The following is a 15,839-nucleotide window of genomic DNA, read 5'->3' as shown; positions in this document are numbered from 1 at the left end:
ATTCTCCTGACCCTGAAAGAACCTCTGATTGTTGGGAAAGACGAGTAAGGAGAGGCTGCTAAAATCTCAGGGCTGAGTGTAATAGAGACGTTACTGGTGCCTGCTCGAGTAAATCAACGAACAACGGGATGACAGTGATACAGTGATACAGTGATACATACACATAACTGAATGTGTTTTATATATATTATATTGTGTTATATATAGCATTATATATGTATATATATACACATATATACATATGTATATGTATATATATTAGGACACAAGACTCAACCTTTTGCATGTTAGTAATCTCTTGTATAAGGCTTAAAGGCTCCAGGATCAGATACAACAATCTTCTCACACTTTTTTCTAAGGAAGCTTTATTGGATCATTTTTAGCAGATTATTCATAACAAGCAATACAAAACAGATAATTTAGGACCTGCTTTGGGGGCAGGCTTTAGATGTAGGGATGGAAAAATTTGAAGTATGGTGGTGATGGTGGTGGAATTGTAATAAATTATTGTGAGCAACTTTATAAAAATAAAATTAAATTTAAAAAAGGAATGTCTGTGCCATGCCATTGCTCAGAGGAGACTTTCATCAATCCTAAACCACCCATGCCCTTCCGAGGTGACTAAGGTGGGTAAAGAGTAGCTATCATTACTTCACATAAGTCAGCTACAACACCTGCAAACAGTCCTTCATTCTCCTTTCCTTTCTTACTTCCTTAAATGGCTTGAGTTAGGGAGAAATTTGAGCAGTCTTTTATCTATAACTATTTGAAAAATTTGCTGGTGCAGTTAAAAAATAATACAAATTGTGTACACTATATTTTGAAGATAGTTTGTACAAATTTGTTAAAAATGCATTATACTTTCAAAGAATAGTTGATTTGATGTCAAAAATAAAGGGATAGCAGAACACACTAATAACTAGGCTGGCAATTATAAATAAAACTGTTTTGTTTTGAAAATATAAGCTAAGTGAGAGGAGATTCCATTGCAGATGTCCTCAAATGTTTTTGCATTTCGGAATAGTTTGAGAATCTCTCTTTTTAAAACAGAATAGTTGTGGGTCGGAGCCATAGAACAGTGGGTACTCAGCCTACCTGGGTTTGATCTCTGTCATGCCATAATGGTCCTCCCTCCTGAGAATTGCCAGGTGTGGCCCCCAAACAAAACAAAACAAAAGAATGAAAAGAGTTTTTAAGAACATTACTTACTGGGTTCCTCCCAGTAGCAAGTAAGTCTGAAAAAAGGGACTAATTTTTGCATGTCACCAACCTGGGAGTTACTAGCTACATGCAGCTATTTAAATTCAAATTAACATATAGAAAATAAACTCAATTTCCAGAACACATTACAAGTGCTAATAGCAACATGTGGTGCGTGGTTTGCTGCCAATATCAACAACGGACTTACAGGATAATTCCATGGTTGCAAGTTCTGTTCATCCAGTCTTGTGTGAGCATGAGTGTTTGTGTGTCTCTGTGTGTGGTGTGGTGTATGAGTGTGTATATGCTGGACTTATTAGACCACCTTAGACTTCCTCTTTCTGGAAGTGGGTCCTGGAATGGGGAAATGGGAGATGCCTCTAAGTTATCAGTGGTGACACGTAGGGGTCCTAGTGTTTATCATAGTGTAGAAACAAATACTTTCCAAGAAAACCTTTATTCCCTTCAGGGTGATCTATAGGTCTCCTGCCATTAATTCTCCTCTGGGACATTTAGCTTTTCCTTCACCCCACAGGCCACCACAGCGAAAAAGAACTCTGGGAAGAAGGTGCGGATGTATACAGCAACCCTAGGGATGGGGTTGGCCATGAAGACCTCCTGCTTCCTCCGCCTCACGGTACGCATCACCTCTTCAGCCACATCCACAGGGTGAACCCCATAGGTCAGCTTCCTGAAAAAGACTAGAAATTCCCCGGAGGAGTTCAATGTCACAGTCTCAGTAGGAAAATAAACTTCCACCTACCCAATGATAAAGAGTCATGGCTTCCATGTTACCACTGTCATCTGTTGACCATGAGGCACCGAGGAGACACTGTGCCTTATGAGCTTAAAAATAAGTTGTGGAATGCATTATGGGTTATTGTTTATCACACTGTTTGGAAACTGTGCTTGCAAGCGTCTACTGGGAATCACTTTCTCACATCTTAGTTAATCTGGGATCAACACAGATGAGGCCTTGTATTTGCACATCCTCAAATATTAATAACAACCAGTTCATTAACATTGTGCTCACACGTGTTGATTTCTATTCAAAAATTTTTAGGAGCTGGAATCTTCTCTCCTCCCCATGAGTCTATGAGATAGCTATTACCATCCTATTTAATTTGTAAAGGGAAAACTGAGGAACAGAGATTAGGGGAATTACTTATGTTCAAATATTTAATATGTGACAGAGATAGCTTCTAATGCACGTAATCTGGCTCCAGTCTTAAGACTCAGTACTGCTCCTACTGAAAGTGAGTCAGGAAGAATATGAAAACCAAATATTGGCTATTCCACACGAAATTGAAATTCAGGTAGTACTTCGCTAATATTATGATCACATGGCTGGATTCGTGGAAACAGAGTCAGAGAAGGGAAATGGATGGTTTATTTATGGAAATTTTGACTGAGTCTCTTTGGGACTTCCTTGTTATGGTTTGAGTCTTTTCTCTCTCCCTCCCTCCCTCCCTCTCTCTCTCTCTCTCTCTCTCTCTCTCTCTCTCTCTCTCTCTCTCTCTCTCTCTCTCTCTCTCTCTCTTCTCTCCCCTCCTCCTCCGCCTCCTCCTCCTCCCCCACCCCTGGGGTCTGGGAACCTTTTCTGCCATAAACATAGTACATACTCTTCACTTCCCTCAATTTCACACATGGAAACATACTCATGGACCTAGTAAAACCAATGTGCCTCAGAGGCTCCTGTATCCCTCCCTTACCCATACCTACGGTTTCCTTTGAAAACTCACATCTCCGAATAGAAGTTTCCCAGATTCCTTGGCCAGTAGAACTGTGGTAAGATCGGATAAACGTTGGGCTCACTGTGCTGACCACAACATCATATTCCTCCACTTCAGCTCGGAGACAGTCAAAGAATCCCAGCACAGCATGCTTGGAGGCCGCATCTGAAGAGAAAACATACTAGAAGCTGAGAACTTTTGCTGGAGTGTGGGTTGTTTCTAGGGAAATTCAAAGACAAGATGCTAGCAAGCACAGTCATATAAGTTCACTGCAGTAGGGTCTCAAGTGCCTAGCTCTGCCCCCTACTTTGCAGATGAGAGAGCTTATGTGGTAGAAAGAAAGAGATCTTGCTTAGTTTCCCCCCTTGTGCATGACCCTTGGAAAATCACTTTACCTATGTAAGGATATTTTCTTATCTTTAAAATGGGAATACTATGATCGTTATCAAGTTGCTGTAGAGACAAAAATGGGAAAAATAAGTATGTAAAATGTCTGAGCACGTGTTCTCATGACCAAAGTCCTCAGGAGAGCAAGTAAACATTCTGAACCTGGACACAGAACTCTGTCTTTTTGGCTCCATTTTTTTTTAGTGCAGTTCAAGAAATTTACTTACAAATTCTAATTCGAATGGTGGATTTTGTAAGTTGGATAGGGATAATTCTGGGAATCCAGAAGTAATAAAGTTGACATCCCTTGACATTTTTGGAATTTGGAGTCATATTTGGATAGGGTGAAATGGGGTGTCTGCTGGTTTTGAGTGAGACAATGGGAATATGAATTCTAACTATAACCCAGATGTTTTTCATCAGACCCAGTTCTGTCTTAAAGTAGTTCTCATGAGTGGCATACTCTCCAGATGCCCTTGAAAAACCTTCAATCTTGTCCCCTGCAGGGTTAAGAATGCAGGTGTTAAAGGTAGAGGTGCCTTGTCTGCAACTGAGGATTGTAGATGAGGCATATTCTTGAAGTTAGCATAGGTATTGAATATATGTTGGGCTCAGAGAAACCCTTTGGAAAGTGGACAATATGTTCTTGATCATGCTAGCTTTGATTTCAAGGGAAAATGTCGACAGTGAGTGGCAGAAGAAGAAAAGAAAAGTAGTTTAGGAGCCCCTATTGAATGGAAAATCATGGGCTCTATTCGTAGGCTACATCACTCCTTGAACCCTGGTCTATTGCTGTCTTGAGAATCTGGAGAATGTGAGTTCTGTGGCATCAGATCACTTGTTCTGCTGGAAACAGGATATTTGGTGATGTTTTGCTAATTAAAAATGTAATACCCTAACTCGGCAAACAATTTCAATGGGTGAATTTTTTTCTTCACACCACCAACATTTTAAAAAATTTTATTGAATTACCATGAGATAGCTATAAGCTTTCATGATTAAGTTACAATGACACAATGTTGTATCAAACACCTACCCCTCCACCAGTGCACATTCCCTACCACCAATATCCCCAGTATACCCCCCCTTTCCCACCTTCCCCCTGCCTCCATGAGAGACAATATTCCCCATACTCTCTCTCTCTAATTTTGCACATTATGGCTTGCAGCACAGACACTGAGTCATCATGTTTAGTCAATTATCTACTTTCAGCACACATCTCCCATCCTGACTGATTTCTCCAGCCATCATTTTCTTAGTGATCCCTTCTCTATTCCATCTGCCTTCTCTTCTCTGCTCATGAAGCAGTCTTCCAGCTATGGGGCAATCCTCCTGGCCCTTGTATCTACTGTCCATGGGTGTCAGCCTGATGTGATGTTATTCTATTCTCCACAAATGAGTGCAGTCCTCCTATGTCTGTCCCTCTCTTTCTAACTCATTTCACTTAGCATGATATTCTCCATGTCTATCCATTTATAAGTGAATTTCATGACTTCATCTCTCCTAACAACTACATATTATTCCATTGTGTAGATGTACCAAAGTTTCTTTAACCAGTCATCTGTTTTAGGGCACTCGGGTTGTTTCCAGATTTTGGCTATTGTAAACAGTGCTGCAATGAACATATAGGTGCAGATGTCATTTCTACTGTGCTTTTTTGCGTCCTCAGGATATATTCCCAGAAGTGGTATTGCAGGGTCATATGGAAGCTCAATTTATAGTTTTTGAAGGACTGTCCATATTGTTTTCCAGAAAGGCTGGACCAGTCGGCATTCCCACCAACAGTGAAAGAGTGTCCCTTTCTCCCCACATCCACGCCAGCACAGGTTGTGTTTGTTCTTTTGAATGTGTGCCAGTCTCTATAGTGTGAGATGATATCTCATTGTTGTTTTGATTTGCATCTCCCTGATGACTAGCAATGTGAAGCATATTTTCATGTGCCTTTTGGCCATTTGTATTTTTTAAGGAAATTTCTGTTCATTTCTTCTCCCCATTTTTTTGATGGGGTTTGAGGTTTTTTCTTATACAATTCTACTAGTGTCTTGTATATCATGGATATTAATCCCTTATCAGATGGGTATTGCACACGACCAATTACCAGCATGGTCCTACAATCTAAATTAATTGTTGTGAGATTAGTTGTGCACTCTCTCTCTCTCACACACACACAGCGAGAGAAACGAGAAATATTTCAGATACTAGTCACAAAACCCACCAATAAACTATAAATTAAAGATGGCAGGATTTTCTAAAGTATCTCCCAGAATTAAAAAAAACAAGCAGTCTTTATATAAGAATGACAATTGGGGACAGTCATGCGAAAAGATGGGAAGCACCCGCGCTCTCTTCAGGTACTCCCCTCTACTCAAGTCTCCCTAAGTCTATCAGCCTGAATCCCATCCTCTTTGAAGCTCCATTATGCAGTCACAGTTGATTAAATATTGGACATTGGTGATTGGATTGAGTATAACCTTTCCCAAATGTGGCAGGGTATATGGGTTATGAACTAGAAGACTCTAATCAGAGTATGTCTCCACTGACAATCAGCACTCATCCTTATGTTTTCTAGGGACTTTCTAAGTCAAGTCGCTAGTGTGAGTGACACTTTTATCCCTTTAAGTATTTAAAAATTCCAAGGTTTTTAGGAGCTCTGCTCCAGAAACTGGATAAAGTTCTAATACATACTTCCTTATTATTAATCATGATATTTTAATCTAAAGAGCTAATATTTAAAATAAATGGTGATACCAACAAAACCCAGATGGGGTATCAAGACTGTCCCTAACTTTTTTATATAATAAATTTGTGAACATTATCTAATTGGATATTTTCTGTGTTTTGGAGAGACTGACTCTCTCAAATAGAATCTATTGTATGCAAGACAGAACTACCATCATCCCTATTTGATATATGAAGAGCTCAGAGATTATGTGAATGTACCAGATTGTACAGGAATTTAAGCTTTATATCCCCTTTGTAGAATTAGGATTTCTCTTGTGGATCCCTGTAACACCAAACTTTTCCTGAGTACAAAGCATCATTACAGGACATGTCATTTTGTGCCTCTGAACAACTAGAATCTAAACAATTTAAGGTAAAATAACAAATGTGTGTAGAATGGAAAATCAGAAAATTGCTTGAACAGGTTATTGGTTGAAAATTGGTTGAAAAATAGTCTGCTTTAGAAAACAGTTGGCAAATTACTCAAACACTGAAGCACAGAGTAACCACTTATTCTGACATTTTTTTCTCCTGGATAGAAAGCAATAAAAATGAAAACATAAGAGAATAAAATGTGTTGAATTTTTTCCTCTAAATTGATAAAATCTAGACCCTGCCCCCTTTTCCAAAGAATGTGACTATGTGGAGAGATGGTCTATAAATGCTTAGCATTAAGCTGAAATGAAGCCTTTAGGGTAGACCTTAACTCATTCTGCCTTGTGTCCTTTTAGAAGAGGAGATTCTATACCTGGACATAGCACCAGGTTTGTGTGAACAGAGAATAAACCATGTGAAACCACATGGAGAATATAACATGACCAAACAAAGTCAGCCCTACTGATAGCTTGTTATTGAACTTCTAACTTCCAGAACTGTTGTTTAATGTGATGATTTCTACTGCTTAATCCAGCCATTCTGTGGTTTTGTTACACCAACCCTAGAAAATGAATATAGCATACTATTCATTTTTCCATAATTCCTTCATTCTCTTGCACCTGTCCCCTCTGTACAAATTTAGAGTTCCTAATTTGTGCACAATACTATAGGACATAAGAATTGTGTAAGACACATCATAAAAGCCATCTTCATCTCTATGTTTATCACAGAACTATTCACAATAGCCAGAATCTGAAAACAATCCATGTGCCTGAGAATAGACGACTAGTTAAAAACAAAACAAAACTATGGCACATCTACACAATATAGTCTTATGCAGTAGTTATGAAAACTTAAGTTATGAAACTTATAAGTGGATGGACATGGAGAGCATCATGCTGAGTGAAATGAGTCAGAAAGAGGACAGACATAGAATGACTGCACTCATTCATGGGAAATTAAAAAAAAAGAGAATAATACCCAACGACAGTAGAAACGGGCAAGGAGGATTAGTCTATGATTGGAAACCCACCTAAGTGCTGGGAAAGAAGGCAACTGGGATAGAGAAGGGACCATTATAACAAAGATAGTTGGAAATGATCACTCTGGATAAGAACCGAGTGCTGAAAGTAGGTCAAGGAACAAACAGGATAACCTTTAAGTTGCAGACCATCTTTATAAAGGAAGAGGCATTTCACCTAGTGTTGTGCACCTTAGTCAGGAGCATGAACGTCATTTAGCATTGAGCATTTTCAAGCAAGGCCTGTAGTGACAACTTGTAAGATGTGAGTTTGGGAAAGTAATAACTTTATTTTTTACATTTCAGCATCTTCAGTAGTGAACTTCATGCAATAGGTATTCAGAATAGGAATTGAATAGGCACATGTTTTCACATGGAAACCCAGGTTCATTTCTCGGGCACCAAATGGACCAAGATTTGACTAAGAGCAGTCCCAGCATGTCAAAGAGTGACTGAAAATAAACATAAAAAAACACACATCATAAGAGAAGACACTTTTGTTTTAGAAACTTACAAGATGTACGGAATGGGATCCCAAACTTCCCTTGAATGTTATTCACTAGTATGATTTGGCCGGTCCTCCGGGAGAGCATGTTGGGAAGCAGAACTGAAAGGCACAGAAAAATGTCATAGTTAGAAATTGACCTGAGTCAGGTAGTAGCAGGCAAATCCCTTCCCTGTATTTCCTTCTTCATACAAAATTCTTTTGCCTCACTGGTAGAGACAGAGTTAGGATGGGACCCAATAGTCATTTATCCAGTGCTTACTACCAATGCCCTGGGCTCAGTTGATGAACTGCCGGGTGCAGTGTCCCACCAGAGTGCATAAAGTTACATTTTTTTCCCATAGTGATAAAGAACAATTGATTCTACAATGTTGTAAGCACTTCTCTAGCATATGTAACTTGAGAGGAAATATCAGCTATGCGCATTTACTAGGTTGTTTGGGAACTAATACTTTTTCATGTTTTATTTATTGGAGTGACAGCACAAAGGGTAGGATATTTGCCTTGAACGTGGCCAACCCGAGTTCGATTCCTCTGTCCTTCTCGGAGATCCTGGCAAGCTACCAAGAGTATCCCAGCTGCAAGGTAGAGCCTGGGAAACTAACCGTGATGTACTCTACATGCCAAAAACAGTAAAAAGTCTCACAATGGAGACATTACTGGTGCCCGCTCGAGCAAATCGATGAACAACGGGATGATAGTGCAACAGTGCTACAGGAAATATTTTTTAAATTTACCATGCTTTATTAAGGACCTCTTATTTTTTTTAATTTTATTGAATCACCGTGAGATAGTTACAGGCTTTCATGTTTGGGTTACAATCTCACAAAGATCAAACACCCATCCCTCCATAAGTGCACATTCCCCACCACCAATATCCTGGGTATACCCCCTCCTTTCCCCCCCTTTCCCACCCTCCCCCTGCCTCTAAGGCAGACAATATTACCCATACTCTCTCTCTACTTTTGGGCATTATAGCTTGCAACACAGACACTGAGAGGTCATCATGTTAGGAAGGACTTCTTAAAATTAGTTAAAAATTAGAAAACAGAAAATAATATGAAGTAAATAATAATACAATGGGAAAAAGATAGAATAACAAAAAATAAAACACTTAAATTTCATAATTATCAACTAGACCTAGTCACTGCATGCTGAAGGCAAACCAAGCCCCAGAATTAGATTCCACGAAAGAACATAAGCTAGTCCTGGCCTTTGCCATCCTACTGCTTTCCTCACATTGATGTCAATGGACTTATGAGATTGATACAAAGAATTACCTACACTGGTCAACGTGGTGTGTCCACAGGGACTGCATTGAAGGGAACTTTTATTTCTGGGACACCACTGAAGAAGTTTTAGGAAGTCGTTTTTCTACCCCCAAATACATCCTTTCATTGCCATATTGTTTTGGAGATCATGGCTGGGCATTATTCTAAGATAGTGCTTTCTCAGCTACTGTCATGGAATCCACTCCCTAAGTAGAAATACTCATATTTTCATCTTCATGTTGCGTTCTGTTTTGATTAATTTTTATTTTAAATTCTCTATTATATTGTATATATCCCCAGCCTTAACCTTTCAGGCTTCAGAACTTCATTCATGATATTTGCAAATGAAAACCACCACACCCAAAAGGAGAAAGAGCAAAAGGGAATGCCCTACCACAGAGGCAGTGGGGGAGAAGGGGGGGGGCGGGGGACGGTGGGAGGGATGCTGGGACCATTGGTGGTGGAAAATGGGCACTGGTGGAGGGATGGATACTTGACCATTGTATGACTGAAATGTAAGCCCGGAAGTTTGTAAGTCTGTAACTGTACCTCACGGCGATTCACTAATAAAAAAAATTAAAAATTAAAAATATATATTTGCAAATGAACTGCCATTATGCTCTTTAAAGTGAGACATTCTCCAGCTTTTCCCATTTCTGCTAAGGAGTTGACAATATAACTGATCTTGGGTTTATACATATGCCTTTCTTTTTATTTCTGAGGTTAGGATCTCTACCTTTCACCAAGTCTCTTGCTCTGGAGCACAGAGATTACATGGATGATTTACCCAAATATATGCAAAGAATAGGTTACATTGGTCCAGAGTTGTGGGGTGCGGGGGACATGCAATGGATATGAATGAGAGGAACGGAATAAATGCAGGACTTGGGTAGGAATAGTGATTACACAAAAAAGGAAATTAAAATATGTATGATACTTTCAGATTCCTCTTTTAAACATTACAGACAGAATGTAAAACTTTCACCAGATAAAATAGGGATCTTTCTTAGGGTTGCTGGAGACTCTATTCAGAATCAAATGATCACCTGATTACTTTAAAGATTTCACTCTAGCAGTAGGTTGTCAAAAATCCATTGAAAACTCACATTACCTTTGGTCAAGGTGATGGGTCCAAAAAAATTGGCATCCATGATCTTTTTGTCAAGCTCCAGTGAAATCTTATGAGCAGGTCCCTTCACCTTCATGCTGGCATTGTTGATGAGGATATCCACACAACCATAGCAATCCAAGATTTCTTTTGCCACATCCTGAACGCAACTGATGTCCGATAGGTCCAAGAGAATTAACTTTGGAGTGAAAGTCTGTTGAGAAAATGCAATAGCCTAAGCATGTATAAAAATAACTCCTTCTTACACACATTGTAGTCCCTCAATACCAGTTACCCCTTTAGAAATTAAGTGCTCCGAGAAAGACTACTCTTTCCTCCAAATAACAAGGACCAGATGGAATTGTCTCTGGAAAGAAGGGAATTAATAAAGAAGTTATTTGGGGGATCAGAGAATTATCAACATTAATAAGACTTATAAATTGGCAGAAATAAGTTGGAAGTGTTGGACTGGAGTGATAGTACAGAGGACAGGGTGTTTGCCTTGCATGTGGCCAACCATGGCTCATTTCTTGGGAGTCCAGATGGTTCCTCAAGCACTTTTAGGGATAATCCCCAAGCCAGGATTAAGCCCTGAACACTTCTGGGTGTGGCTAAAAAGCAAACAAAAATAAAACCAGAGATGTAAGTTGGAATTTTGACCAAGGAACTCAGATAGCTAATTCCAAATATGCCATCACTTTTGATACCTTTGAGCTCTTTTTTGAAAATCTATTTCCAAACTGGATTCTAAGCAACAAGAGAAATCATTACAATATTTTGTAATTTCATGTTTATTTTGTTCACTAGTAATACCCAGAACAACATTTTTTGACCAGCAGTATATATGACATATTGTGCTACACTGTAAATATTCACTATAATCAAGACTCACAGTCTAGAGGAGATACAGATGAGACAATTAGTGATAACTCTTATTAATCAATTCTAGTGTTTAACAAACATTAATCCTGAAATGACAATTATAGAAGGGCATTGTCCTTAGGTTTACTTGGGAAACGATTATAGGTTCTTCTTGGAGGTAATGATGTCTGCAATCATTAACTAGGGAAGCTTAACTTAGTATTTATCATACACTGACCTCAGAAACTCATTTGTTTGGTTTTGTTTTTTAAGGGGCCCACACTGAGTAGTACCCTGGAGCTGCTCCTGACTTGGTGCTGGCTGTTGCTCCCGGGGGATAATATGGGGTGTGGGGTTCCGCTCAGGGCTCCTGCAGGTCCAGCAACGTTTTTAGTAATACCTACCAATATTACAAGAAGCACACAGTGCTTGCCTGTTCAATTAATCTCCTCCAATACCAGATTGAATGAAAAATTATTTTAGGCTATTTCCAAAAACAAAATTCAACATCAAAACCCAAGATTGTTTTTTAAAAAAATCCTGAAAAGTGCTAAGAAACAGGCCTTTAGAAATACTTTCAGAGCCAAAGTTTCATTGAAAAGGATTTATATTCTAAATGAGTAATTGAAAATACTTTCCTTTATTTCTTTTAAAAAATATCAGAGGAGATATTATATCATTCATAAATGTTTGGCCATATTTGTTAAAAACAGTATCTTCTTTGAGTCTAACATTTAACTTTGGAGAGGAGGATTAATATGTAGAGTGCAGATTTTTCGTAATGCATAGTTAGAATGAATGGATTCCTTATGACTGGCAGTTATGTCTCACATTCTCCCAAAGTAATAACAAAATTTCTTTTGAGGGGAAAGGATGGTGTGTTTGGACCAGACCCAGTGATATTCAGAGCTTATTCCTTATTCCACACTCAGGGATCACTCCTAGAGTGATTAGGGGACTATTGGAAGTGCCAGGGAGCAAACCTGGGTCAGCCACAGGAAGATAAGTATCCGAATCATTGCGCTATCACTCCAGCCCCAGTTGTTGCAAAATTTAACTGTGCTTGTTGTTGAATAAAGGCTAAGAGATTCCCAACGGTTACTGAAGTCAACTGATGGAAGACCTTACCTTGCTTGGGTCCGCTACACTAGTCAAGGAATCCTGTAGAATCTCTAGTTTCTCCCAGTTCTTTCCACAGAGCACTAACCTTGCGCCACCCATGTGGAATATCCGAGCACACTCTGTGGGGAAAAAGAAAAGAAGATAGGCCGTGTCCCCTGTGTGTATGGAGTCACTTTTGGTGAGAATTCTTTACTTATGACTACAGTAACTCAAAAGATTCACAGGGCTTAAGGTCAAGAGGTCTTTGAGAGGTCATTTAATCCTATCTTTTCCTTAGCTGGATTTTTGAAGAAAGGATGTTCTAGAGAGAAGGGGATGTGGCTGATGTTCATATAGATAGGTTTTATCTTGCCAAAGAATACACTGTACAACCACAGTGACCCAGAGGTAGGATACAAAATGGCCAGGAGTGTTTTTTAATTCAGCTTCAGGGTATCTATCAAAAAGCAGTGGAAGGCATAAAGAAGGGGCCTAGCTGCAAAGTGCCTGAAAACTAGGGAACGAAGTGAAACTGAGCATGTGTAATGCTCTCACTTACTAGAGTAGATAAATATCCGCAGGGAGAGTCTGTGTAAGACTAGAGATATAACCACAAGACAAAAATCAAAATACATTTTATTTTATTTTTTTGTTTTGGGGGTCACACCTGGCGATGCACAGGAGTTACTCCTGACTTTGCGCTCAGGAATTACCCCTGACGATGCTCAGGGGACCATATGGGATGATGGGAATAAAAATCAGGCCGACCGCGTACAAGACAAATGCCCTACCCACTGTGCTATCACTCCAGCCCCACAAAATACATTTTAAACATGTTCAGACTATGGAACTTGGAGTCTTGTTATAAAAGGATTAGTCAGAAAAGATGTTTTCTAGATCTCTTACTCTTCTATTTTAAGTCCCTTCATGTTTAGAGAGATCAAAAAGAGCAGCAAAAGTCTGTAATTGCCCTAACTTTGGATAGGAGTGGAGGAAGGAAATAAATTCCATTGAATTTATTTCAATGGAAAGTGTAATCATTAGTAATATTTTTATTGAATCACTGTGAGATACAGTTACAAAGCCTTCAGATCAGGTTTTAGTCATACAATATTTCAACACCCATCAGTGTACATTTCCCACCACCAATATCTCTCCTATCCCTCCTGCCACCATCACCAACACCACCCCAGCCTGCTGGTATAGCAGGCACTTCTTCTCCTCACTCTCTCTGTCTCTCTGTCTCTATCTCTGTCTCTGTCTCTGTTTCTCTGTCTCTCTGTCTCTCTCTCTTGCTCGCTCACTCGCTCTCCTTTTTGGTATTAAGGTTTACAATACTAATGCTGAGAGGCCATTATGTTTGATCCTTTACCTACTTTCAGCACACATCTCCCATCCAGAAGGATCCCTTCCAGCCATCATTGTCATAATGGTCCCTTCTCTATCCCATACCCTCTCTCTCTCCCCCAGCCCTTGAGGTAGGCATCCAACCATGGACCATTCCTGTTGCTTGTGTTTCTACTATCCATTGGTGCTACTCTCATAATATGTGTTTTTTTTTAAATTCCACAAATGAGTGCAGTGATTCTGTCTGTCCCTCACCTTCTGACTTATTTCACTCAGAATGATACTCTCCGTGTCCATTCATTTATAAGGGAATTTCATGACTTCACTTTTTTCTAACAGCTATATAGTATTGCATTACGTAGAGTACGTATTAGTTTATGAATCTATGCTCTGTTTTGGGACAAAGATGCTGCCAGATATGAAAAAGACCTTGTATAATATGATATGAATAAAAATGTTATGTCTTAAAATATTTTTTAAATCAGGGAACAAGAAAGATTTTATCTTCTACAAAATTTGAGCAGCTTGAGTGAACAGTTTCATTATATTCCTTGATTCTTGCTATCTCATTAATTATGAGGAGTTGAAAGGAAATTGAAACACTGCCTAATAGGTAGGACTTTAAGTGTGTTATGTTATTTTAAAATATCACTTTTAATGCATGCGGTTTTTATAATAGTTTTAATAATATTTTAATAATAAAAAGCTTTTATTTTGTCACAATAAAATTGAGGCATTGTGATTTCCTCTATAAAACTTTAAAACTTCTCCTGCCACAAGAGTGTTGGCTTTCTTACGTCAGTGGCTCATCAACCCCCAGTCTCCCCACCCCACCCTTCACAGCTTAGTAAACTATATCCTATATAGCAATTCTCTGGTCCTCTTTTCTTTGGCCATTTGTTATTCCTTTGCTACTAATGTTTCTTTATATAGTACAAATGAGGAAACTTGTTCTCAATCTGTCCTTCTCCTTTTAACTGACTTCATTTAGCGTGATACCTTCTAGCTACATTCATGTGTTATTTTGTTTTGCTTACTGAGAAAATACTAAACAGTATATGAAGTGGATCAGAAAAAGTTCATTCAAGAAAAGATCTTGAGGGGGCCGGAGCGATAGCACAGCGGGTAGGGCGTTTGCCTTGCACGCGGCCGACCTGGGTTCGATCCCCGGCATCCCATATGGTCCCCCAAGCACCGCCAGGAGTAATTCCTGAGTGCAAAGCCAGGAGTAACCCCTGAGCATCGCTGGGTGTGACCCAAAAAGCTAAAAAAAAAAAAAAAAAAAAAAAGATCTTGAGGAAACTAGTAAATCAAGCGTAAAAAAAAATATTAACTCAAACCCTGATGTCTTACCTTACCAAAAGTAATTTAAAGCAGATTAAAAGACTTTGATGTAGGACAGCGAGTGAAGTGCTTGTCTTGCATGTAACTCACCCAGGTTGGATCCCCATCATGGGACATATGAGCCCCCGGACACCTCCTGGAGTGATTTTGAATGCAAAGGGACTGGGACTACATGAAATTAAAAAGGTTTTACACTGTAAAAGTAATGACTAGGATAAAAAGAAACTCCACAACTAGGAGAAAATGCTCACCATTAATCTGACAAAAGACTTTAAGACGTATAAAAAGCTCTTGTAAATCTTAACAAAAAACAGCTTCATAAAAAAATGGTAGTAAAAGATGAATAAACACTTCCTCAATGAAGACAGACAGGTGGCCAATAGACAAGTTAAAAATGCTCTGTATTACTTATTATCAGGAAAATACAAATCAAACATCCAGGACAATATCACCTCACATCAGTTAGGTTGAAACACATGAAAAAAAGCAAAACTAATCAGCATGGATATGGATATGAAGAAAAGGAATTCTCATTCACTATTAGTGGAATGTCAGATTGTTCAAACTCTTTGTACGACAATATGAACTATTCTCAAAAAACTAAGAATTGAGTTTTCATATAAGCTAGCAAGTTCACTTCTTTTGAAAAGACATTTTTCTTTCTTTTCCATAACAATATTTTTTGCAATAACCCAATATCTAAAAGAAACCTGAGTGTCAAAGAACAGATGACAGAACAAAACAACTTTTATTTGAAGGAAGAAAGCCTACCCTTAATTTGAAGTTCTGCATGGCAGCCATGCTGGGTGGGTGTGTTTTACAAAAGTGAGTTTCAGTGAAATAAGTTGTTAGCTTTTAAGCCAGA

At 38.9% G+C, this 15,839-nt stretch overlaps 1 protein-coding gene across 3 annotated transcripts in view; it reads right to left on the bottom strand.

Annotated features, from left to right (window-relative positions):
- Nucleotides 1–360: 360 nt before the first annotated feature.
- LOC101554376 (dehydrogenase/reductase SDR family member 7C) overlaps nt 361–15,839 on the bottom strand; it is a 66,715-nt gene continuing 51,236 nt past the window's right edge. For all 3 annotated transcript variants that reach the window (XM_055141264.1, XM_055141265.1, XM_004603990.2), the window contains 5 exons: nt 12,311–12,423; nt 10,325–10,535; nt 7,952–8,044; nt 2,943–3,098; nt 361–1,901 (listed from right to left, as the gene is read on the bottom strand). In XM_055141264.1, coding sequence (XP_054997239.1) covers nt 1,693–1,901; nt 2,943–3,098; nt 7,952–8,044; nt 10,325–10,535; nt 12,311–12,423 — 782 coding nt within the window. In that variant the 3' untranslated portion in view covers nt 361–1,692. The remainder of the gene's footprint in view (nt 1,902–2,942; nt 3,099–7,951; nt 8,045–10,324; nt 10,536–12,310; nt 12,424–15,839) is intronic.

The sequence above is a fragment of the Sorex araneus genome, chromosome 6 (assembly GCF_027595985.1).
Source record: "Sorex araneus isolate mSorAra2 chromosome 6, mSorAra2.pri, whole genome shotgun sequence".
In the NCBI taxonomy this organism is placed as follows: Eukaryota; Metazoa; Chordata; class Mammalia; order Eulipotyphla; family Soricidae; genus Sorex; species Sorex araneus.
This window is presented reverse-complemented; position numbering and strand designations above follow the sequence as displayed.